At 45.6% G+C, this 24721-nt stretch overlaps 2 protein-coding genes across 2 annotated transcripts in view; one reads left to right on the forward strand and one right to left on the reverse strand.

Moving 5' to 3' along the window:
* Positions 1–22106, reverse strand: part of LOC129842218 (parvalbumin alpha) — a 48398-nt gene extending 26292 nt beyond the window's left edge. The window contains exon 1 of the mRNA XM_055910674.1: positions 21825–22106. The gene's annotated coding sequence lies outside the window, so the exon portion shown is untranslated. The remainder of the gene's footprint in view (positions 1–21824) is intronic.
* LOC129842220 (neutrophil cytosol factor 4-like) overlaps positions 1–24721 on the forward strand; it is a 34387-nt gene that overhangs the window by 3062 nt on the left and 6604 nt on the right. Inside the window, exons 4-8 of the mRNA XM_055910676.1 lie at positions 5772–5842; positions 6773–6900; positions 8178–8229; positions 22094–22192; positions 24039–24208. Coding sequence (XP_055766651.1) covers positions 5772–5842; positions 6773–6900; positions 8178–8229; positions 22094–22192; positions 24039–24208 — 520 coding nt within the window. The remainder of the gene's footprint in view (positions 1–5771; positions 5843–6772; positions 6901–8177; positions 8230–22093; positions 22193–24038; positions 24209–24721) is intronic.

Genomic DNA, 24721 nt, shown 5'->3' on the forward strand with positions numbered 1-24721 from the left:
TATCAGATAGACCAGGACTCCTATTCCCTCTCTGTATTAACACCATATCAGATAGACCAGGACTCATATTCCCTCTCTGTGTTAAACACCATATCAGATAGACCAGGACTCCTATTCCCTCTCTGTGTTAACACCATATCAGATAGACCAGGACTCCTATTCTCTCTCTGTATTAACACCATATCAGATAGACCAGGACTCTTATTATCTCTGTATTAACACCATATCAGATAGACCAGGACTCCTATTCCCTCTCTGTATTAACACCATATCAGATAGACCAGGACTCCTATTCCCTCTCTGTGTTAACACCATACCAGATAGACCAGGACTCCTATTCCCTCTCTGTATTAACACCATACCAGATAGACCAGGACTCCTATTCCCTCTCTGTATTAACACCATACCAGATAGACCAGGACTCCTATTCACTCTCTGTATTAACACCATACCAGATAGACCAGGACTCCTATTATCTCTGTATTAACACCATATCAGGTAGACCAGGACTCCTATTCCCTCTCTGTATTAACACCATATCAGATAGACCAGGACTCCTATTCCCTCTCTGTATTAACACCATATCAGATAGACCAGGACTCCTATTCCCTCTCTGTATTAACACCATATCAGATAGACCAGGACTCCTATTCTCTCTCTGTATAAACACCATATCAGATAGACCAGGACTCCTATTCTCTCTCTGTATTAACACCATATCAGATAGACCAGGACTTCTATTCTCTCTCTGTATTAACACCATATCAGATAGACCAGGACTCCTATTCCCTCTCTGTATTAACACCATATCAGATAGACCAGGACTCCTATTCCCTCTCTGTATTAACACCATATCAGATAGACCAGGACTCCTATTCCCTCTCTGTATTAACACCATATCAGATAGACCAGGACTCCTATTCCCTCTCTGTATTAACACCATATCAGATAGACCAGGACTCCTATTCCCTCTCTGTATTAACACCATATCAGATAGACCAGGACTCCTATTCCCTCTCTGTATTAACACCATATCAGATAGACCAGTACTCTTATTATCTCTGTATTAACACCATACCAGATAGACCAGGACTCCTATTCCCTCTCTGTATTAACACCATATCAGATAGACCAGGACTCCTATTCTCTCTCTGTATTAACACCATATCAGATAGACCAGGACTCCTATTCCCTCTCTGTATTAACACCATATCAGATAGACCAGGACTCCTATTCCCTCTCTGTATTAACACCATATCAGATAGACCAGGACTCCTATTCCCTCTCTGTGTTAACACCATATCAGATAGACCAGGACTCCTATTCCCTCTCTGTATTAACACCATATCAGATAGACCAGGACTCCTATTCCCTCTCTGTATTAACACCATATCAGATAGACCAGGACTCCTATTCCCTCTCTGTATTAACACCATATCAGATAGACCAGGACTCCTATTCCCTCTCTGTGTTAACACCATATCAGATAGACCAGGACTCCTATTCCCTCTCTGTATTAACACCATATCAGATAGACCAGGACTCCTATTCCCTCTCTGTGTTAACACCATATCAGATAGACCAGGACTCCTATTCCCTCTCTGTATTAACACCATATCAGATAGACCAGGACTCCTATTCCCTCTCTCTGTGTTAACACCATATCAGATAGACCAGGACTCCTATTCACTCTCTGTATTAACACCATATCAAATAGACCAGGACTCCTATTCCCTCTCTGTGTTAACACCATATCAGATAGACCAGGACTCCTATTCCCTCTCTCTGTGTTAACACCATATCAGATAGACCAGGACTCCTATTCACTCTCTGTATTAACACCATATCAGATAGACCAGGACTCCTATTCCCTCTCTGTATTAACACCATATCAGATAGACCAGGACTCCTATTCTCTCTGTATTAACACCATATCAGACAGACCAGGACTCCTATTCCCTCTCTGTATTAACACCATATCAGATAGACCAGGACTCTTATTATCTCTGTATTAACACCATACCAGATAGACCAGGACTCCTATTCTCTCTCTGTATTAACACCATATCAGATAGACCAGGACTCCTATTCTCTCTCTGTATTAACACCATATCAGATAGACCAGGACTCCTATTCCCTCTCTGTATTAACACCATATCAGATAGACCAGGACTCCTATTCTCTCTCTGTATTAACACCATATCAGATAGACCAGAACTCCTATTCCCTCTCTGTATTAACACCATATCAGATAGACCAGGACTCCTATTCCCTCTCTGTATTAACACCATATCAGATAGACCAGGACTCCTATTCCCTCTCTGTGTTACTGGATATTATGAAGACTCAGTCAGTCCAAACCCTTTTACTTTATTCAGCATTTACACACACACACACACACACACACACACACACACACACACACACACACACACACACACACACACACACACACACACACACACACACACACACACACACACACACACACACACACACACACACACACACACACACACACACACACAGAATTTACACAGTAGTTACACAGTCTGATTAATTCAGAGGGAGAAATAAGACATATTCTGAATGACATTGAAATGAAACAGGAAAGGACAATTTAAAAGGATGGATGATGTGGAGGGAGGAGAGATTAACCCCTTAATCCCTGGAGCGAGCCAGGGTTAACCAATTCAAAGACAGAAAGTGAGAGAGAGCGAGCGAGCCAGGGATTAGCCAATTCAAAGACTGAGTGAGAGTGAGTGAGTGAGAGTGATCGAACCAGGGATTAGCCAATTCAAAGAGAGAGACAGAGAGAGAGAGAGTGAAAGACAGACAGAGAGAGATTGAAAGATAGACAGACAGAGAAAGTGAAAGAGAGACAGAGAGAGTGAAAGACAGACAGAGAGAGAGAGAGTGAAAGACAGACGGACAGAGAGAGAGAGAAAGACATCTCGTTCCTATAAATACATTGTTACAAGGCTGTTACTGATTAGGCTACGATAGCTCTGAGCATCGTTGCCAATAAAGATTTATGACTTTGAATGGGGACGACGACCATCGATTGGACAGAGGCTGACAGTCTCTCTCCTCTATATGTCTGTCTCTCCTTCTCTATATGTCTGTCTCTCCGACTCTGTATGTCTGTCTCTCCGACTCTGTATGTCTGTCTCTCCTTCTCTATATGTCTGTCTCCCCTTCTCTATATGTCTGTCTCTCCGACTCTATATGTCTGTCTCTCCGACTCTATATGTCTGTCTCTCCGACTCTAATGGTCTGTCTCTCCTTCTCTATATGTCTGTCTCCCCTTCTCTATATGTCTGTCTCTCCTTCTCTATATGTCTGTCTCGCCTTCTCTGTCTGTCTCTCATCTCTTTTCTCTCTATCCAAACAGTTGGATGTCTGCCAAGAGTGAATACCTGTTTTACAGCATAATTAGTGTCTCTCTGCAGGTGGACACTAGAAAACAAGGATTTTTTTGTTCTCTCTCTCTCTCTCTCTCTCTCTCTCTCTCTCTCTCTCTCTCTCTCTCTCTCTCTCTCTCTCTCTCTCTCTCTCTCTCTCTCTCTCTCTCTCTTCCCTGTCTCTCACTCTCTTCCCTCTCTCTTCTCTCTCTCTCTCTCTCTCTCTCTAACTCTCTTCCCTCTCTCTTCTCTCTCTTCTCTCTCTCTCTCTCTCTTCTCTCTCTCTCTCTCTCTCTCTCTCTCTTCCCTCTCTCTCTCTCTCTTCTCTCTCTTCTCTCTCTTCTCTCTCTCTCTCTCTCTCTCTCTCTCTCTCTCTCTTCTCTCTCTCTCTCTCTCTCTCTTCTCTCTCTTCTCTCTCTCTCTCTCTCTCTCTCTCTCTCTCTCTCTCCTCTCTCTCTCTCTCTCTCTCCTCTCTCTCTCTCTCTCTCTCTCTCTCTCTTCCCTATTTCCTTCACCCCCCACCCCCACTCTCTCTCTCCCAATGTTATGTTCTGTTCTGTACTCTCACAGTAACATAATGGAGATGAAGACTCTAAAGTCCAGAGAGAGAGTTACAGTAGAGGACTGTCAGTGAAGTCTCTCTCTCTCTCTCTCACACACACACACACACACATATACACACACACTTGGGCACGTGCCGTTTAAGCTCCCAAACGGACGGCTTTTAAATGTAGACATTGGCTTAATGATGATAATGGAACTAATCATCAGTTCTCTCTATCTCCATTCAAATGAAAAGAAAAAGAGAGATGGAGCCAGAGAATGAGGGATGGAGGGAGGGAGAGAGACAGAAAGAGATGGAGCCAGAGGGAGAAAGATGGAGAGAGACGGAGAGAGATGGAGTCGGTGGGAAAGAGATGGAGAGAGACAGAGAGAGACGGAAAGAGATGGAGAGAGACAGAGAGAGATGGAGTCAGAGGGAGAAAGATGGCGAGAGACAGAGATGGAGAAAGATAGAGCCAGAGGGAGAGTGATGGTGGGAGATAGAGATGATCACAGTCATTAGATGGGGCTAAATTAGTTTTCCCTCCCTCCCTCCCTCCCTCCCTCCCTCCCTCCCTCCCTCCCTCCCTCCCTCCCTCCCTCCCTCCCTCCCTCCCTCCCTCCCTCCCACCCTGTCTCCCTCCCTCCCTCCCTCCCTCCCTCCCTCCCTCCCTCCCTCCCTCCCCTCCCTGTCTCCCTCCCTGTCTCCCTCCCTGTCTCTCTGTCTCTGTCTTCTTTCCATCTCTCCCTCCCTCCATCTCCCCCCCACTTTTTCTTTCTGTCCTCCTCCCCTCTCGCTCTCTCTCTCTCTCCCTCTAAATGAGTTTTAGCAGCAGAGGGAAATAGCCGAGGCTGAATCTAATGTAGAACGTTACAATTGGAGCACAGAAGAACTTCAGGGGGGTGTTCTAAATGTTAATAATTCTATTCAGCTACAGGTTCTAGGTGACATTCAGTTGGGCCTAGTTGTACTGTGTGTTCTGAGTATCTCAGATAGCCGTTGGTTGGACAGTCATTCAACTACAGTCTTTGTTTATTTGTATCGTACTGTCAGTCTGTGTCCCAATGGCACCCTATTTAATGGCACCCTATTTCCCTATGTAGTGCACTTCTTTAGACCAGGACCCATAGTGGCTATATGGGAAATAGGGTGTCACATGGAACACACGCTACTGATGTAGACTCTTAATTTGAGCCAGTTTACTACAGCAGGAAACTAATCCTGCAGCAACAAGAAAGTATGATTCATGGACATTTTTGTAGGGTTGATACATTTTTCATTAGGGAAAATCAAGTGTGACATATTAAAGTGAAAATCACAAACTTTAGAGGCCTTTTTAAACCTCGAATACACTACAAGTTTTAATTCCCTGCTGTGGATGAAAATTCTCAGCGACAAAAGAGTGATCAAATGAAGATCCTACATCTGTAGCCTGTGGGATGTTTCATTAACATATCATCAACTCTGATGAGAAATGCAATTAAAATGTCATTATGTTGTTGATATTTATGCAACCACCCAAAGGCAATATTGTCAACCTTGAAATGAGTTATTTCAGATTGATCGATTCCCAGAAAGGAAGAATTTTAGTTATTGATTGGTCTTGTTGGAGGGGAAGAACGTTGAACGACTATCTATGGTGTGTTTCTCTGTGTTTCTCTGTGTGTCTCTGTGTGTCTCTGTGTGTCTCTGTGTGTTTCTGTGTGTCCCTGTGTGTCTCTGTGTGTCTCTGTGTGTTTCTGTGTGTCTCTGTGTATCTCTGTGTGCCTCTGTGTGTCTCTGTGTGTTTCTGTGTGTCCCTGTGTGTCTTTGTGTGTCTCTAGGTAAAGTGTTCATTGGCAATAAGAAGGAGATTGCAGAGAATAGAATTCCAGAACTCAACACTTATATGAAGGTAAGCCCTACGGAAAATATACACAGAGTGAAAACTATGATCTCTTATTGATGTCCTTTGTTAAATCCACTTCAGTCAGTGTAGATGAAGGGGGGGAGACACGTTAAAGAAGGATTTTTAAGCCTTGAGACAATTGAGACATGGATTGTGTATGTTTCTCATTCAGAGCGATTATGGGCAAGACAAAAGATTGAAGTGCCTTTGAACGGGGTACAGTATTATTAGCCAGGCACACTGGTTTGTGTCAAGAACTACAATGCTGCTGGTTTTTTTACTCTCAACAGTTTCCCGTGTGTATAAAGAATGGTCCACCGCCCAAAGGACATCGAGCCAACTTGACACAACTATGGAAAGCATTTTAGTCAACATGGGCCAGAATCCCTGTGGAATGCTGTCAACACGTTGTAGAGTCCATGTCCTGATGAATTGAGGCTGTTCTGAGGGCAAAAGGGGATGCAACTCATTATTAGGAAGGTGCTCCTAATGGTTTGTCCACTCAGTGTGTATTTGCAGATTGAAAGGGCAGTGAGTGATCTCCTAATTTAGCCAGTGCTTTTTCTCATGTCACAATGTTGCTCCACCGCTGTGTTGTGAACTGTAAACACATCCAGAGTTCAACCAAATGGACCCTGGTTAAAGCAGTGCACTACATAGGGAATAGGGTGCCATTTGTCTTTCTAATAGTCTACTACTCACTTCTCTTTTTTTCTGGACAGTTTTTTTCCCCGTAACCCTCCGTTTTGATCTAACACTCTCCGTCTCTCTCTCTGTCTCACACTCTGTCTCTTTCTCTCTCTCTCTCTCTCTTTCTCTCTCTCTCTCTCTCTCTCTCTCTCTCTCTCTCTCTCTCTCTCTCTCTCCCTCCTCTCCTCTCCTCTCCTCTCCTCTCCTCTCCTCTCCTCTCCTCTCCTCTCCTCTCCTCTCCATCAGAGATTGCTGGGCCTGCCTACCTGGGTTCTATTGGATGATGTCATCAGGATGTTTTTCTACCAGACTGAGTCAGACAGTCAGTACCAACCACGAGCCCTGCGTCGCCTCCGACCCCCTACACGTAGAGTGTAAGCTGTCATTTAGTTGTTCTACACGTAGAGTGTAAGCTGTCATTTAGTTGTTCTACACGTAGAGTGTAAGCTGTCATTTAGTTGTTCTACACGTAGAGTGTAAGCTGTCATTTAGTGGTTCTACACGTAGTGTAAGCTGTCATTTAGTTGTTCTACACGTAGAGTGTAAGCTGTCATTTAGTTGTTCTACACGTAGAGTGTAAGCTGTCTTTTAGTTGTTCTACACGTAGAGTGTAAGCTGTCATTTAGTTGTTCTACACGTAGTGTGTAAGCTGTCATTTAGTTGTTCTACACGTAGTGTGTAAGCTGTCATTTAGTTGTTCTACACGTAGAGTGTAAGCTGTCATTTAGTTGTTCTACACGTAGAGTGTAAGCTGTCATTTAGTTGTTCTACACGTAGAGTGTAAGCTGTCATTTAGTTGTTCTACACGTAGTGTGTAAGCTGTCATTTAGTTGTTCTACACGTAGAGTGTAAGCTGTCATTTAGTTGTTCTACACGGCCAATATACCACGGCTAAGGGCTGTATCCAGGCACTCCGTGTTGCGTCATGCTAAGAACAGCCCTTAGCCGTGGTATTTTGACCATATACCACGCCCCCTTGGTCCTTATTGCTTAAATATAATACCACAGTAATACTGTTTCAACGTATCACTACGGCTGCTACCTCCTGCCTACTTCCTGTAACTCTGGGACTCTTTAGCACTCAGCTACTACTCACCAAAAACAACTTGCTCCCTACATACTTCTTTTGTACTGTTCCCTCATTCAGAGTTCACTGCACCACAGTCTCACATGAATAGAACTCTTACTTCTTCCACTTCCTGGGCACCATCCATCACTGACACTGCTTGACCTCTGAAGCTCCTTCACTTAGTCCTGTAACAGAGAGTTGTCGTTTCCTCTAATGTTCACTTCTCTGATGTGTTGCTCTCTCTTGTCATGGTGTGAGTCCCAACTGGTACCCTATTCCCTATATAGTGCACTACTTTTGACCAGGGCCCATAGTGCACTATGTAGGGAATAGGTTGCTGTTTGGGATGCTGTCAAAGTTCCCTGTTGAGAGATGTGGTAACTAAGGACTTGTTATGTGCTAATTAGGGACTCTCTCAACAGGAAGTGATGTAAACTAGGACTCTCTATTTCCTCTCTGGACTCTGACCTCACTCACCGCAGGGTTTTTCACATTTTCGAAACGGTCATCTCTGACAGTACGATGAAATGTTAAAACTCCCTTTCTATTTCTCGCTCTCTCCCTCCCCCTCTCTCTCTCCAGGAAGACTGTCAAAACCAACCAGACGGATGTCTTCTCCTCCCCCAGAGCTGAGGTAGGCCTTCAGTACTTCTCTTTTTTACCCTTAACCCTCCGTTTCGATCTAACACTCTCTCTCTGTCTCTCTCTCTGTCTCTCTCTGTCTCTCTCTCTGTCTCTCTCTCTGTCTCTCTCTCTGTCTCCCTCTCTGTCTCTCTCTCTGTCTCTCTCTCTGTCTCTCTCTCTGTCTCTCTCTCTGTCTCTCTCTCTGTCTCTCTCTCTGTCTCTGTCTCTGTCTCTCTCTCTGTCTCTCTCTCTGTCTCTCTCTCTCTCTCTCTGAGGTAGGCCAACAGTACTGTAAAACTGTTGCTTTGGTTACGGTCTTCACGCTAACCCACACAGCTAAAACCCTGTCAGGATAACGCAACATGTTACCATAACAACCACATAAACAAGCAACCATGTAACATTGTGAACAATGACAGTTAGCCTGTTGTTTGAAGTAACCACAGTACAGGGTCATATGAAGGACAGTCCCTCCACACACACAACACACTATCAGGTGTGAATTACACAAAACATTGTAGATATACATGAACATACACTACTGGTCAAAGGTTTTACAACACCTACTCATTAACTTGTTTTTCTTTATTTTTACTATTTTCTTTATTGTAGAATAATTGTGAAGACTTTAAAACGATGAAATAACACATGGAATCATGTACTAACCAAAACAGTTTTAAACAAATCAAAATATATTTTATATTTGAGATTCTTCAATAGCCACCCTTTGTCTTGATGACAGCTTTGCAAACTCTTGCCATTCTCTCAACCAGCTTCACCAAGAAAGCTTTTCCAGCAGTCTTGAAGGAGTTCCCACTTACGCTGAGCACTTGTTGGCTGCTTTTCTGACTCGGGGGATTATGGAGGCCAGGTTATCTGATGCAGAACTCCATCACTGTCCTTCTTGGTAAAATAGCCCTTACACAGCCTGGAAGTGTACTGGGTCATTGTCCTGTTGAAAAACAAATGATAGTCCCACTAAACCCAAACCAGATGGGATGGCGTATCGCTGCAGAATGCTGTGGAAGCCATGCTGGTTAAGTGTGCCTTGAATTCTAAATAAATCACAGACAGTGTCACCAGCAAAGCACCCCCACACCATAACACCTCCTCCTCCATGCTTTACTGTGGGAAATACACATGCAGAGATCCTCCGTTCACTCACACCGCGTCTCACAAAGACACTGCAGTTGGAACCAAAAATCTCCAATTTGGACTCTCGACCAAAGGACACATTTCCACCAGTCTAATGTCTGTTGCTCGTGTTTCTTGGCCCAAGCAAGTTTCTTCTTATGATTTGTGTCCTTTAGTAGTGGTTTCTTTGCAGCAATTCGATAATGAAGGCCTTATTCACACAGTCTCCTCTGAACCGTTGATATTGAGATGTCTGTTACTCATTTATTTGGGCTACCTTGTCACAACACAACTGATTGGCTCAAATGCATTAAGAAGCAAAGAAATTCCACAAATTAACTTTTAAGAAGGCACACCTGTTAATTGAAATGGATTCCAGGTGACTACCTCATGAAGCTGGTTGAGAGAATGCCAAGAGTGTGCAAAGCTGTCATCAAGGCAAAGGGTGGCTATTTCAAGAATCTCAAATATAAAATATATTTTGATTTGTTTAACACTTTTTTTTGGTTACAACATGATTCAATATGTGTTATTTCGTAGTTTTGATGTCTTCACTATTATTCTACAATGTCGAAAAATAAAGAAAAACCCTTGAATGAGTAGGTGTTCTAAAACATTTGACCGGTAGTGTAGATCTTTTTGGTTTCTAACTGAAGAATTGACTAGTCTCTTTATAGATCAATGTCTGCCTGGGAAATACCTAATGGAGTCATTACCAGGGTTTAACAGAGGTTGTTTCTCCATCCCCATGAGTCTGTGACTCTGTTGCCCTCTGAGAGTGCTTTCTCATTCTGTTTTGCTCCTTTAATCGTCTCCCATTACTCTCTCTCCACTCTTTCCATCCATCCTCTGACACGCTCTTTCCTTCATTTTCTCCCTCACTTTATCATATTTTAGCATTTAAAAAAAAACTTTCTCCCCCCTATTTTTCTCCATCCTTTCATGTCTCTTTCCAAGGCTACCTCCGTCCCTCATCCCTCACTCCCGTCATCTTTCTTTGGGAGAGGTTTTCCTTTCTTTCTTTTAGCTCCCCCTGTTCTCATTCTGGTCATGGAAACCACCATTTAAATTCTACTGCCGTCTTAACTGGACTGGGGAGGGAGATATGGGGTGTGTGCGCGTGTGTGCGTGAGGGTGGAGATAGGTTAGTGGGTGTGTTTGGGTGACCTTGTTTAGAGTGTGTGTGTGTCTACTCTCGAGGACCTGGTCTAAAGTGGCCGTCAGTGGTCGTTTGAAATCCTTGCAGAGAAAATGTCTTTTAGTCTTTACACATTGCACAATCTCTGTTAGAAGAGTTAACCTACACACACACACACACACACACACACACACACACACACACACACACACACACACACACACACACACACACACACACACACACACACACAGATTCCATAACTTCAGTAAAGACCGTTATGACAGTGGGATGGACTGTAGGAGTGGTTATATACAGCCAGGTCACACAAGATCCACTGCCAAATTAGACGTCCATCCAGGTAAGCAGGACGTAAAAAAAAAGATGACTTCAAAACCGTCCACTAGGGACAATGGTGAGCACTATTACCATCAAGTTGTCTTGTGTTTTGCTATGGCGTTGTGGGCGGGGATGGCGGACGGGCGGCTCCGAGGGTCGCGTGTTCAATCCCAGTGATAGGACCTTGTTTATTTATTTTAGTTTTCACCCTTAACCCTATCCTTTAAGCATTGGGAATTATTGCCTGAATTTAACTTTCCAAATTTGACATTTATGGACAAGGGATTGGATGTCTACAGTAAGACTGTGAGCGCTTGTTATTTAAAAAGGTGTGTGTGTGTGTGAACGCGTACGTACATGTTATAATAGTGTTGTAAATGTACTAAATGTACTAAGTAACTGAAAGTTCCGTCCACACACACACACACACACACACACACACACACACACACATTCTCTCCTCCCCTCTCCGTCACACACACACTCATTCTCTCCTCCTCTCTCTGTCACACACACACACACACACTCATCCTCCCCACCTCTCTCTGTCACACACACACTCATCCTCCCCTCCTCTCTCTGTCACACATACACACACACACTCATTCTCCCCTCCCCTTTCTGTCACACACAGTACAGAGAACCGTAAACTCAGTCCTCTCTGCCCACACCATAGTTATTATAGTTTATCCATCCCTCTCAGCAGTGTGTGTGTGTGTGTGTGTGTGTGTGTGTGTGTGTGTGTGTGTGTGTGTGTGTGTGTGTGTGTGTGTGTGTGTGTGTGTGTGTGTGTGTGTGTGTGTGTGTGTGTGTGTGTGTGTGTGTGTGTGTGTGGTTGAGTACTTCAGGCTGTTATCTGCATTTGGTCATGTGAACTGAAGTGTCCATTAGATGTAATCTAAACTATGATCAATGACCCGACGTGGAGATGGATGGCACTAATCACACGTTTGACTTGTGTTGTCCAGTCTAGCGTTTAGCGTAAGCGCTACAGGCAATGAGCCATAGGGATGCGCTAGCTAATGTTAGCGTTGTTACCCAGTCGAGGCGATGGGCCATAGGGATGCGCTAGCTAACGTTAGCGTTGTTACCCTTTCGAGGCGATGGGCCATAGGGATGCACTAGTAGCTAGCGTTAGCTAAGCCAGTCGTAGTCAGAGTAAGAGGGTGAGAGAGTGGTGAGGTTTGTCTTTTGTCTTTGACAGTGCAAAAGATGACATAGAGGGAGAGAGTTGTGTTCTAGTGTAGTCATGTCTTGATGTCTTGAATGAAGTTACATTTTTGGCAGAATGCCTCTAGATTTGGTTGCTGTGTCAATGGCACAGTTTGGTTATTAACTATTTAAGTGGGGACAGGACGCACACACACAACACACACCACACAACACACAACACAAAACACACAACACACACACACCAACCAGCCGCTCAGGTGCCCTCCTCCTCAAGGGCATCATTTATATCCTCCCATGATCCTTTACTTCACCCAAGCCAACCATGAAGTGGGTCATCCAATTAAGACAAAACAAAAAAACTCCCTCCCTATTGGCTAGCTGTGTTAAACGAGCTGAACACATTCATTAAGGTATGGGTCGTTAAGAGTGTAATTGGAACGTGTGACTCCCTCCCATTGGTGAGGTGACCCTAGGGCCATAGCTATATTGTTAGATCAGGTTTTAATCAGTCCCTCCTGTTCTCCATGTGTCTATATCTAGACTAGGTGCACTACTTTAGACCAGGGCCCATGAGGGCCCACCAGGGCCCATAGACCAGGGCCCATAAGGCACCCTAGATCTCCAAATGTCTATAGTTAGACCACTAGGTCTACTCTGACACTGTCCCCCTGACTCCTTAACCCTAGAGCCATGACTCTATAGTTAGACCACTAGGTCTACTCTGACACTGTCCCCCTGACTCCTTAACCCTAGAGCCATGACTCTATAGTTAGACCACTAGGTCTACTCTGACACTATCCCCCTGACTCCTTAACCCTAGAGCCATGACTCTATATTTAGACCACCAGGTCTACTCTGACACTGTCCCCCTGACTCCTTAACCCTAGAGCCATGACTCTATATTTAGACCAGGTGTTAATCAGTCTGGGAAACCTGAATCTAGATGTCAGGTCTACGTGACCCTTGGGCCACATTTCTATAGTTCGGCACCCTAGACTGGCACCCTATTCCCTTGTGCACTACTTTAGACCAGGGCCCATACGGCAGGTCTATATGTGTCTATAGTTGTATTAGGTGCACTACTTTAGACCAGGGCCCATAAGGCAGGTCTATATGTGTCTATAGTTGGATTAGGTGCACTACTTTAGACCAGGGCCCATAAGACAGGTCTATATGTGTCTATATTTGCATTAGGTGCACTACTTTAGACCAGGGCCCATAAGGCAGGTCTATATGTGACTATAGTTGGATTAGGTGCACTACTTTAGACCAGGACCCATACGGCAGGTCTATATGTATCTATAGTTGGATTAGGTGCACTACTTTAGACCAGGGCCCATAAGGCAGGTCTATATGTGTCTATAGTTGTATTAGGTGCACTACTTTAGACCAGGGCCCATAAGGCAGGTCTATATGTATCTATAGTTGGATTAGGTGCACTACTTTAGACCAGGGCCCATAAGGCAGGTCTATATGTGTCTATAGTTGGATTAGGTGCACTACTTTAGACCAGGGCCCATAAGGCAGGTCTATATGTATCTATAGTTGGATTAGGTGCACTACTTTAGACCAGGGCCCATACGGCAGGTCTATATGTGTCTATAGTTGGATTAGGTGCACTACTTTAGACCAGGACCCATAAGGCAGGTCTATATGTGTCTATAGTTGGATTAGGTGCACTACTTTAGACCAGGGCCCATAAGGCAGGTCTATATGTGTCTATAGTTGTATTAGGTGCACTACTTTAGACCAGGGCCCATAAGGCAGGTCTATATGTGTCTATAGTTGGATTAGGTGCACTACTTTAGACCAGGGCCCATAAGGCAGGTCTATATGTATCTATAGTTGGATTAGGTGCACTACTTTAGACCAGGGCCCATAATGCAGGTCTATATGTGTCTATAGTTGGATTAGGTGCACTACTTTAGACCAGGGCCCATAAGGCAGGTCTATATGTGTCTATAGTTGGATTAGGTGCACTACTTTAGACCAGGGCCCATAAGGCAGGTCTATATGTGTCTATAGTTGGATTAGGTGCACTACTTTAGACCAGGGCCCATAAGGCAGGTCTATATGTGTCTATAGTTGTATTAGGTGCACTACTTTAGACCAGGGCCCATAAGGCAGGTCTATATGTGTCTATCGTTGGATTAGGTGCACTACTTTAGACCAGGGCCCATAAGGCAGGTCTATATGTGTCTATAGTTGTATTAGGTGCACTACTTTAGACCAGGGCCCATAAGGCAGGTCTATATGTGTCTATAGTTAGATTAGGTGCACTACTTTAGACCAGGGCCCATAAGGCAGGTCTATATGTGATACTCTGACAGAGCTTTTGTCAACCCCCTAAGAACACTTAACAAGTTCAGGTCTCTGTCGTCCTCGACTCCTTCTGACCAGAAATACCAGGCCTGGATAGTAACTCCACAGGAGATGGAGGGAGATGAGACCTGAAGAAGGGAGAGGTTGAGGGATTGTGGGTGTGGGGAAGGGGTTGGTTGGTGGGTGTGGGGGGGCGGGTTGGTTGGTTGAGGGACGGTGTGTGTGGGGGGTGGGGGTTGGTTGAGGTATGGTGTGTGTGTGTGTGTGTGTCTTTTGGGGGGGGGCTTTTTGAAGTGTGATAGGTATGGACTTGGATGAACCAGGTGTGTGTGTGTGCCGTGCCCATATGCCTTATCATCATTCTCATCAAAGTAAAACCACACACATTCATTCGAAATCTCACTGTGTGTGTGTGTGTGTGTGTGTGTGTGTGTGTGTGTGGTGTGTGTGTGTGTGTGTGTGTGTGTGTGTGTGTGTGTGTGTGTGTGTGTGTGTGTGTGTGTGTGTGTGTGTGTGTGTGTGTGTGTGTGTGTGTGTGAGTTTCACAGTCTATTACACACTCACCTTTTCTGATCTTCTCTGCTAAATATAGATCCCCAATCACACACACTGTACAGTCAGCTCCTGTGTTAATGTTAATACCAGATAATATCATCTCTGTAATTCATCTGTGTGTGGTACACTGTTCCACACTGATTTACACAGCGATTGATGAGGAGATAATGGAGAGAGAGGGGGGAAGGGGTGAGAGAGATGGAGAGAGAGGGGGGAAGGGGTGAGAGAGATGGAGAGAGAGGGGGGAAGGGGTGAGAGAGATGGAGAGAGAGGGGGGGAAGGGGTGAGAGATGGAGAGAGAGAGGGGAAGGGGTGAGAGAGATGGAGAGAGAGGGGGGAAGGGGTGAGAGAGATGGAGAGAGAGGGGGGAAGGGGTGAGAGAGATGGAGAGAGAGGGGGGAAGGGGTGAGAGATGGAGAGAGAGGGGGGAAGGGGTGAGAGATGGAGAGAGAGGGAGGAAGGGGTGAGAGAGATGGAGAGAGAGGGGGGGAAGGGCTGAGAGCGAGGGGGAAGGGGTGAGAGAGGTATAGAGAGAGAGGGGGAAGGAGTGAGACAGAAAAAGGGAGTGGAAAAGATTGAATGTGTGATTTAGAAAGAGTGAGAGAGGGGAAAGAGGGAGAAAGAGTAGGGATATCAAATGTTATTTGTCACATACACATGGTTATCAGATGTTAATGCGAGTGTAGCGAAATTCTTGTGCTTCTAGTTCCGACCATGCAGTAATATCTGACAAGTAATCTAACCTAACAATTTCACAACAACTACCTTCTACACACACGTGTAAAGGAATGAATAAGAATATGTACATAAAAATATATGAATGAGTGATGGTATAGAACGGCATAGGCAAGATGCAGTGGATGGTATAGAGTGCAATATATACATATGAGATGAGTAATGTAGGGTATGTAAACATTATATAAAGTGGCATTGTTTAAAGTGGCTAGTGATACATTTATTACATACATTTTTCCATGATTAAAGTGGCTGGAGTTGAGTCAGTATGTTGGCAGTAGCCACTCAATGTTACTGATGGCTGTTTAACAGTCTGATGGCCTTGAGATAGAAGCTGTTTTTCAGTCTCTCGGTCCCCGTTTTGATGCACCTGTACTGACCTCGCCTTCTGGATGATAGCGGGGTGAACAGGCAGTGGCTCGGGTGGTTGTTGTCCTTGATGATCTTTTTGGCCTTCCTGTGACATCGGGTGGTGTAGGTGTCCTGGAGGGCAGGTAGTTTGCCCCCGGTGATGCGTTGTGCAGACCTCACTACCCTCTGGGGAGCCTTACGGTTATGGGCGGAGCAGTTGCCGTACCAGGCGGCGATACAGCCCGACAGGATGCTCTCGATTGTACATCTGTAAAAGTTTGTGAGTGTTTTTGGTGACAAGCCGCGCCTTCTTCACCCCGCTGTCTGTGTGGGTGGACCATTTCAGTTTGTCCGTGATGTGTACGCCGAGGAAGTTAAAACTTTCCACCCTCTCCACTACTGTCCCGTCAATGTGGATAGGGGGCTGCTTCCTCTGCTGTTTCCTGAAGTCCACGACCATCTCCTTTGTTTTGTTGACATTGATTGTGAGGTTATTTTCCTGACACCACACTCCGAGGGCCCTCACCTCCTCCCTGTAGGCCGTCTCGTCGTTGTTGGTAATCAAGCCTACCACTGTAGTGTCGTCCGCAGACTTGATGATTGAGTTGGAGGCGTGCATGGCCACGCAGTCGTGGGTGAACAGGGAGTACAGGAGAGGGCTGAGAACGCACCCTTGTGGGGCCCCCGTGTTGAGGATCAGCGGGGTGGAGATGTTGTTACCTACCCTCACCATCTGGGGGCGGCCCGTCAGGAAGTCCAGGACCCAGTTGCACAGGGCGGGGTCGAAACCCAGGGTCTTGAGCTTAATAACGAGTTTGGAGGGTACTATGGTGTTAAATGCTGAGCTGTAGTCGATGAACAGCATTCTTACATAGGTATTCCTCTTGTCCAGATGGGTTAGGGCAGTGTGCAGTGTGATTGCGTCGTCTGTGGACCTATTGGGGCGGTATGCAAATTGGAGTGGATCTAGGGTGTCAGGTAGGGTGAAGGTGATATGATCCTTGACTAGTCTCTCAAAGCACTTCATGATGACGGAAGTGAGTGCTACTGGGCGGTAGTCATTTAGCTCATTTACCTTCACTTTCTTGGGAACAGGAACAATGGTGGTCCTCTTGAACCATGTGGGAACAGCAGACTGGGATAAGGATTGATTGAATATGTCCGTAAACACACCAGCCAGCTGGTCTGCGCATGCTCTGAGGACGCGGCTGGGGATGCCGTCTGGGCCTGCAGCCTTGCGAGGGTTAACACGGTTAAATGTTTTACTCACGTTGGCCGCGGTGAAGGAGAGCCCGTATTGGTAGCGGGCCGTGTCAGTGGCACTGTATTGTCCTCAAAGCGAGCAAAGAAGTTGTTTAGTCTGTCTGGGAGCAAGACATCCTGGTCCGCGACGGGGCTGGTTTTTCTTTTGTAGTCCTTGATTGACTGTAGACTGTAGGATAGAGTGATAGAGAGGTGGAGAGAGAGAAAGGGAAACAACTAAAGAGAGGGTGTGTGTGTGTGTGTGTTTGTGTGAGTGAGTGTGACAGAGCGCTAAGGAAATTCCTGTCACAACTTTTTCCATACCCTGTGTTTATTGGGAGAGAATGTTGCTTATCCAGCCAGGTCGTTCAAGATTGACTTTGAAGTTGGGCTTCTATCCATGTCCTGAGGACGTTGGGAAAGGCCTTCAAAACGGGTCACTCGGGGAAACGAGCACTTTACCATCAAGTAATCCCATGACTCTGGATCAGATGGGGAAAGGGGGATATCTAGTCAGTTGTACAACTGAATGCCTTCAACTGAAATGTGTCTTCCACATTTAACCCCTCTGAGTCAGAGAGGTGCGGGGGCTGCCTTAATCAACGTCCACGTCTTCGGCGCCCGGGGAACAGTGGGTTAACTGCCTTGTTCAGTGGCAGAACGACAGATCTTTACCTTGTCAGCTCAGGGATTCAATACAGCAACCTTTTGGTTACTGGCCCAACGCTCCAACCACTGGAAGGTTGCGTGTTCAATCCCAGTGGGGGGTTTCTAACCCCATCCCAAACCTTAACCCTTAACCATTTAGAATGAGTGACGGAATTTAACCCTTAACTTCTAAATATGACTTTTGGAGAAATGGAACGATACAGAACAGCAGGAGAAAAACACTTTGAAAGGACATTTGGAGAACGTTGATGAACGTCTAATTCTGCAGTGAGACTGGGTGAGCTTGTTGGCTTATCAACCCATCGCACGCACACACACACACACACACACACACACACACACACACACACACACACACACACACACACACACACACACACACACACACACACACACACACACACACACACACACACACACACACACACACACACACACACACACACACACACACACACACACACACTAAGCCCTGCAGTAATTTGACTTTGTAATCAAACAAGACATTTTTGGTGTACTGCATTCTAAACAGCAGGACCTGGGTAATGTGCGTGTTGGCATGCTGTTGTCTGCACAATCGTGTCAGTGTGTGTTCTCAGGGTCTGGGTAATCTGCTGCTGTAACATACTGCCTCATTAAAACTGGCCCACACACACACACACACACTAGAGCTAGGATCACTCAGATTGTAATGAATTGGTGCACCAATTGTCAGGTTATCAGGCATCGTATACACTAATGTCCAAAAGTAAGTGGACACCTGCTCGTTGAACATCTCATTCCAAAATCATGGGCATTAATATGGAGTTGGTCCCCCCTTTGCTGCTATAACAGCCTCCACTCTTCTGGGAAGGCTTTCAACTATATGTTGGAACATTGCTGCTATAACAGCCCCCGTTCTTCTGGGAAGGCTTTCCACTAGATGTTGGAACATTGCTGCGGGGACTTGTTTTCATTCAGCCACAAGAGCATTAGTGCGGTCGGCACTGCTGTTGGGTGATTTAAGCCTTTTTGTATATGAAGTGTATGTACAGTACTCCAGGGTGCAAAACTGACCCAAGATCAGCATCTCAGGGAATGTTACCCTACACCAGGGGTAGACAACCCTGTTCCTGGAGGGCCACAGGTACTGCAGGATTGTGTTCCAACTAGGCACCACATCCTACCAACTGAGCTAAATGTAAAAACATGAAGGGCCTGTAGCACAACAAGGTGGCCCTGGGCTGCACCAGATACCACTCACTGTACAACAGTAGCTATTATACTATACTACAGGGTTTGTCTCTGCCCCCCTACACACACACTGCTCCTCACACTCCCACTGCTTCAACGTCTCTTAACGCCCTCTCTCTCTCTCTCTCTCTCTCTCTCTCTCTCTCTCTCTCTCTCTCTCTCTCTATCTCTCTCTTTCCCTCTCTCTCTTTCACTCTCTCTCTCTCCTTCTCTCTCTCTCTTTCCCTCTCTCTCTCTTTCCCTCTCTCTCTCTCTGTCTCTCTCTCTCTCTCTCTCTTTCCCTCTCTCTCTCTTTCTCTCTCTCTCTCTTTCTCTCTATCACTTTTTCTCTCACTCACTCTTTCTCTTTCTCTCTCACTTTCTCACTCTCGCTCTCTCTCTCTCACCTTTTCTCTCACTCACTCTTTCTCTTTCTCTCACTCACTCTTTCTCTTTCTCTCTCACTTTCTCACTCTCGCTCTCTCTCTCTCACCTTTTCTCTCACTCACTCTTTCTCTTTCTCTCTCTCTCGCTCTATCTCTCTATCTCTCTATTTCTCTCTCTCACTCTCTCTTTCTCTCTCTCTCTTTCTCTCTCTCTCTTCTCTTTCTCTCTCTCACTTTCTCTAAACCATCTCCATTTGTAGTTCTCCTCTTTGTCTTGATATCATCTCTCTCTGTGTCCTTCACTCTCCTCCTCTTCACCTTTACTCCACCTGTCCCTCCATCTCCTGCTTGACTGAGCAAAGCTTCAAGAATGTGTGTGTGTGTGCATGTCCACATGCAGGCGTGTGTGTGTGTGTGTGTATATGTGTGGGTCCTTCTTATCTGTAATAGGTTCGTTTATCACCTGTCTCCAGATGCCCCGTTAGCGCAGTACAGCAGTAATACTAATGTAGGAAAACACACACACACACACACACACACACACACACACACACACACACACACACACACACACACACACACACACACACACACACACACACACACACACACACACACACACACACACACACACACAGTACATTAGTATTGTTAATGTAGGATGAAAGAGCTGAAGGTGTGGTCATGAATTTTAAAGGCATTATACTGTTAACGTTCATTTAATGCTCCACTACTTCTCTCATCACATGACCATTATTAACTATTCTTTATGTTACTAACATCATTAAACAGATTAACTATTCTTTATGTTACTAACATCATTAAACAGATTAACTATTCTTTATGTTACTAACATCATTAAACAGATTAACTACTCTTTATGTTACTAACATCATTAAACAGATTAACTACTCTTTATGTTACTAACATCATTAAACAGATTAACTACTCTTTATGTTACTAACATCATTAAACAGGTGAACTACTCTTTATGTTACTAACATCATTAAACAGGTGAATAACTAGTCTTTATGTTACTAACATCATTAATACTATAAAATACACTATCATGACTCAGTTCAAAGCCACACTATAAAATACACTATCATGACTCAGTTCAAAGCCACACTATAAAATACACTGTCATGACTCAGTTCAAAGCCACACTATAAAATACACTGTCATGACTCAGTTCAAAGCCACACTATAAAATACACTGTCATGACTCAGTTCAAAGCCACACTATAAAATACACTGTCATGACTCAGTTCAAAGCCACACTATAAAATACACTGTCATGACTCAGTTCAAAGCCACACTATAAAATACACTATCATGACTCAGTTCAAAGCCACACTATAAAATACACTATCATGACTCAGTTCAAAGCCACACTATAAAATACACTATCATGACTCAGTTCAAAGCCACACTATAAAATACACTATCATGACTCAGTTCAAAGCCACACTATAAAATACACTATCATGACTCAGTTCAAAGCCACACTATAAAATACACTGTCATGACTCAGTTCAAAGCCACACTATAAAATACACTATCATGACTCAGTTCAAAGCCACACTATAAAATACACTATCATGACTCAGTTCAAAGCCACACTATAAAATACACTATCATGACTCAGTTCAAAGCCACACTATAAAATACACTATCATGACTCAGTTCAAAGCCACACTATAAAATACACTATCATGACTCAGTTCAAAGCCACACTATAAAATACACTATCATGACTCAGTTCAAAGCCACACTATAAAATACACTATCATGACTTGCTTTTAAGCCTTTTAAGCGTGTTATCTTTTTACCTCTTTTTTTCACATTCTCTCATCACAGTTTTCTAGTACTGCGTACTTGTCCGCTTTTACGCACCCCCTGCATCTCGCCTCTCCCACCCACCCACCCACTCACACATGCACTCACACTTGCACTCACACTTGCACTCACACATGCCCACTCGCTAAGCGCTCAGCTCTCTCTCTCGTCTCTCCTCTCGTCTTTCTCAGCTGTGTGCCTGTCCGATCCCACGCGTTGTGCAGCATTAGGAGTAGGAGTGTTGTATAGTGATTTTCTGCACTGTGAAGACCCGCTCTAGTCACAAACAAAAACACTTCTCTCCCGTTTCATCCCTTCAAAGCCTGTCTACCTGACTCACACCAGTGTCCTGTTCTCTCTTTCTCTGTACTTGTTTAAGGATCCCTCTTTCTTTCTCTCATCCCTCGCTCCTTGCACTTGTTCCCTCCTGTCTTCTGCTGATTGCTGTGCCGTTCTCTCTCTCTCACACACTCACTTCATCATCAGACAAGTAAAATAAGTCTCTCTTACCTGTTCGGTTTCACAGTCTTCTCTCTCTGTCCGTCTCTCTCTTTCTCTCCCTTTCTCTCGGTTGATCCTGGTCCGCTGCCTGCTGCCGGGGTGTGTGTGTTCTCCTCCGTGTGTGTGTGTTCTCCTCCGCGTGTTTGTGTTCTCCTCCGCGTGTGTGTGTTCTCCTCCGCGTGTGTGTGTTCTCCTCCGCGTGTGTGTGTTCTCCTCCGTGTGTGTGTGTTCTCCTCCGTGTGTGTGTGTTCTCCTCCGTGTGTGTGTGTGGTTCCCAGGTGGTCTTCGACTTCAGTGGGAGCGGACGACTGGAGCTGAGTATGAAAGCTGGAGAGGTGATCTTCCTTCTGAGGAGAGTTAACACAGACTGGCTGGAGGTGAGCTGCAGGCGAGAGATGGAGGGGTGGGAGGGTGGTTCGGGAGGAGAGGGAGGGATGGAGAGGGAGGGAGGGATGGAGGAGGAGGAGAGGGAGGGAGGGATGGATGGAGGAGAGGGAGGGAGGGATGGAGGAGAGGGAGGGATGGAGGTGGAGGAGAGGGATGGAGGGGAGGGAGGAGGAAGAGAGGGAGGGATGGAGGAAGAGGAGAGGGAGGGATGGAGGAGGAGGGAGGGAGGGATGGAGGAGGAGAGGAGTGAATAGAGGGGAGGGATGAGGAGGAACAGTGGGAGGAGGATGGGAGGAGAGGGAGAGGTGGAGTGAGGAGAAGGGATGGAGGGAGATGGAGGGGCACTAGAAGGGAGGGAGAGAAGAGAATGAGCGAGAAAGAGGGTGGAGAGAGAGAGGGGGAGGGTGGCAAAAGTGAGAGAGACTAGAGAATGAACGAGAAAGAGGGTGGATAGAGAAAGGTAATGGAGAGAGATCAAGATAGTGGGAGGGAGAGCTGAGAGAGTGAGCAAAGACAGAGAGGGAAGAGGAGAGAGAGAGAGAGAAGAGGAGAGGGAAGAGGGGAAAGAGAGAGGGAAGAGGGGAAAGAGAGAGGGAAGAGGGGAAGAGATAGGGAAGAGGAGAGAGAGGGAGGGAAGAGGAGAGAGAGGGAGGGAAGAGGAGAGAGAGGGAGGGAAGAGGAGAGAGAGAGGGAAGAGGAGAGAGAGAGAGAGGGAAGAGAGAGAGAGAGGGAGGAGAGAGCGAGAAGAGGAGAGAGAGAGATAATAGGAGAGAGAGAGATAATAGGAGAGAGAGAGAGAGAAGAGGAGAGAGATATAGGGAAGAGGAGAGAGAGGGAAGATGAGAGAGAAGGAGGGAAGAGGAGAGAGAGAGAGGGAAGAGGAGAGAGAGAGAGAGGGAAGAGGAGAGAGAGAGAGAGGGAAGAGGAGAGAGAGAGAGGGAAGAGAGAGAGAGAAGAGGAGAGAGAGAGAGGGAAGAGGAGAGAGAGAGAGGAAAGAGGAGAGAGAGAGAGGAAAGAGGAGAGAGAGAGGAAAGAGGACAGAGAGAGAGAGAGGAAAGAGGACAGAGAGAGAGAGAGGGAAGAGGAGAGAGAGAAGGGGGAAGAGGGGAGAGAGAGGGGGAGAGGTTAGAGAGAGGGGGGAGAGGTTAGAGAGAGAGGTGAGAGAGAGAGGTGAGAGAGAGAGAGAGAGAGGGAGGGAAGAGGTGAGAGAGGGGTTAGAGAGAGGGGTGAGGGGGAGAGGTTAGAGAGAGGGGGGAGAGGTTAGAGAGAGGGGGGAGAGGTTAGAGAGAGGGGGAGAGGTTAGAGAGAGGGGGAGAGGTTAGAGAGAGGGGGGAGAGGTTAGAGAGAGGGGGAGAGGTTAGAGAGAGGTGAGAGAGAGAGGTGAGAGAGGGGGGGAAGAGGTGAGAGAGGGGGGGAAGAGGTGAGAGAGGGGGGAAGAGGTGAGAGAGAGAGATGCAGAGAGAGATGAGTAAAGTGAAGAAAAGGATGGAGAGGGGTCAGGAGGGGTCAAGCATTACTCAAAATGCCACACATATGGGCCATCTCTATATGTGTGTCTTGAGTACTTCTGAGATATTAGTCAGGTCATGATAATGAGCCTATGTAAAACTGCTTTTATATACCCTCACACTGTACAGCTCTCTCTCTGTTAATCTACCTCTCTCTCTCTCTCTCTCTCTGTTAATCTACCTCTCTCTCTCCGTTAATCTACCTCTCTCTCTCTCTCTCTCTGTTAATCTACCTCTTTCTCTCTCTCTCTCCCTCACTTCCTCTCTCTCTCTCTCTCTCTCTCTGTTAATCTACCTCTCTCTCTCACACTTCCTCTCTCTCTCTCAGGGCACGGTGAGCAATCGGACAGGTATCTTCCCAGAATCCTTTGTGAAGATCATTAAGCCCCTCCCAGAGAGTGACTCTGATGGCGAGAGCGGAGGCGCTTCAGGTAAAGGGGCGGGGTCTTACAGCTGCCTGCGCTGCTACCTGCTCACACCCCAGGGCGTCGACACCAGGTGTGTGTACTGTGTGTGTGTGTGCTCGTGTGTGTGTGCTCGTGTGTGTGTGTGCTCGTGTGTGAACGCATACGTACATGTTATAACAGTGTTGTAAATGTACTAAAAGTAACTGAAAGTTCTGTTGTAATCCCGTAAAAGTCCCATAATAACGAATGTAAGTATCCCAGTTAATAATGTATTGATGTGACTGTATGTATCCCAGTTAATAATGTATTGATGTGACTGTATGTATCCCAGTTAATAATGTATTGATGTGACTGTATGTATCCCAGTTAATAATGTATTGGTGTGACTGTATGTATCCCAATTAATAATGTATTGATGTGACTGTATGTATCCCAGTTAATAATGTATTGGTGTGACTGTATGTATCCCAATTAATAATGTATTGATGTGACTGTATGTATCCCAGTTAATAATGTATTGGTGTGACTGTATGTATCCCAATTAATAATGTATTTTCTGACTGTATGTATCCCAGTTAATAATGTATTGATGTGACTGTATGTA

Source organism: Salvelinus fontinalis, unplaced genomic scaffold (assembly GCF_029448725.1).
Source record: "Salvelinus fontinalis isolate EN_2023a unplaced genomic scaffold, ASM2944872v1 scaffold_0023, whole genome shotgun sequence".
NCBI lineage: Eukaryota > Metazoa > Chordata > Actinopteri > Salmoniformes > Salmonidae > Salvelinus > Salvelinus fontinalis.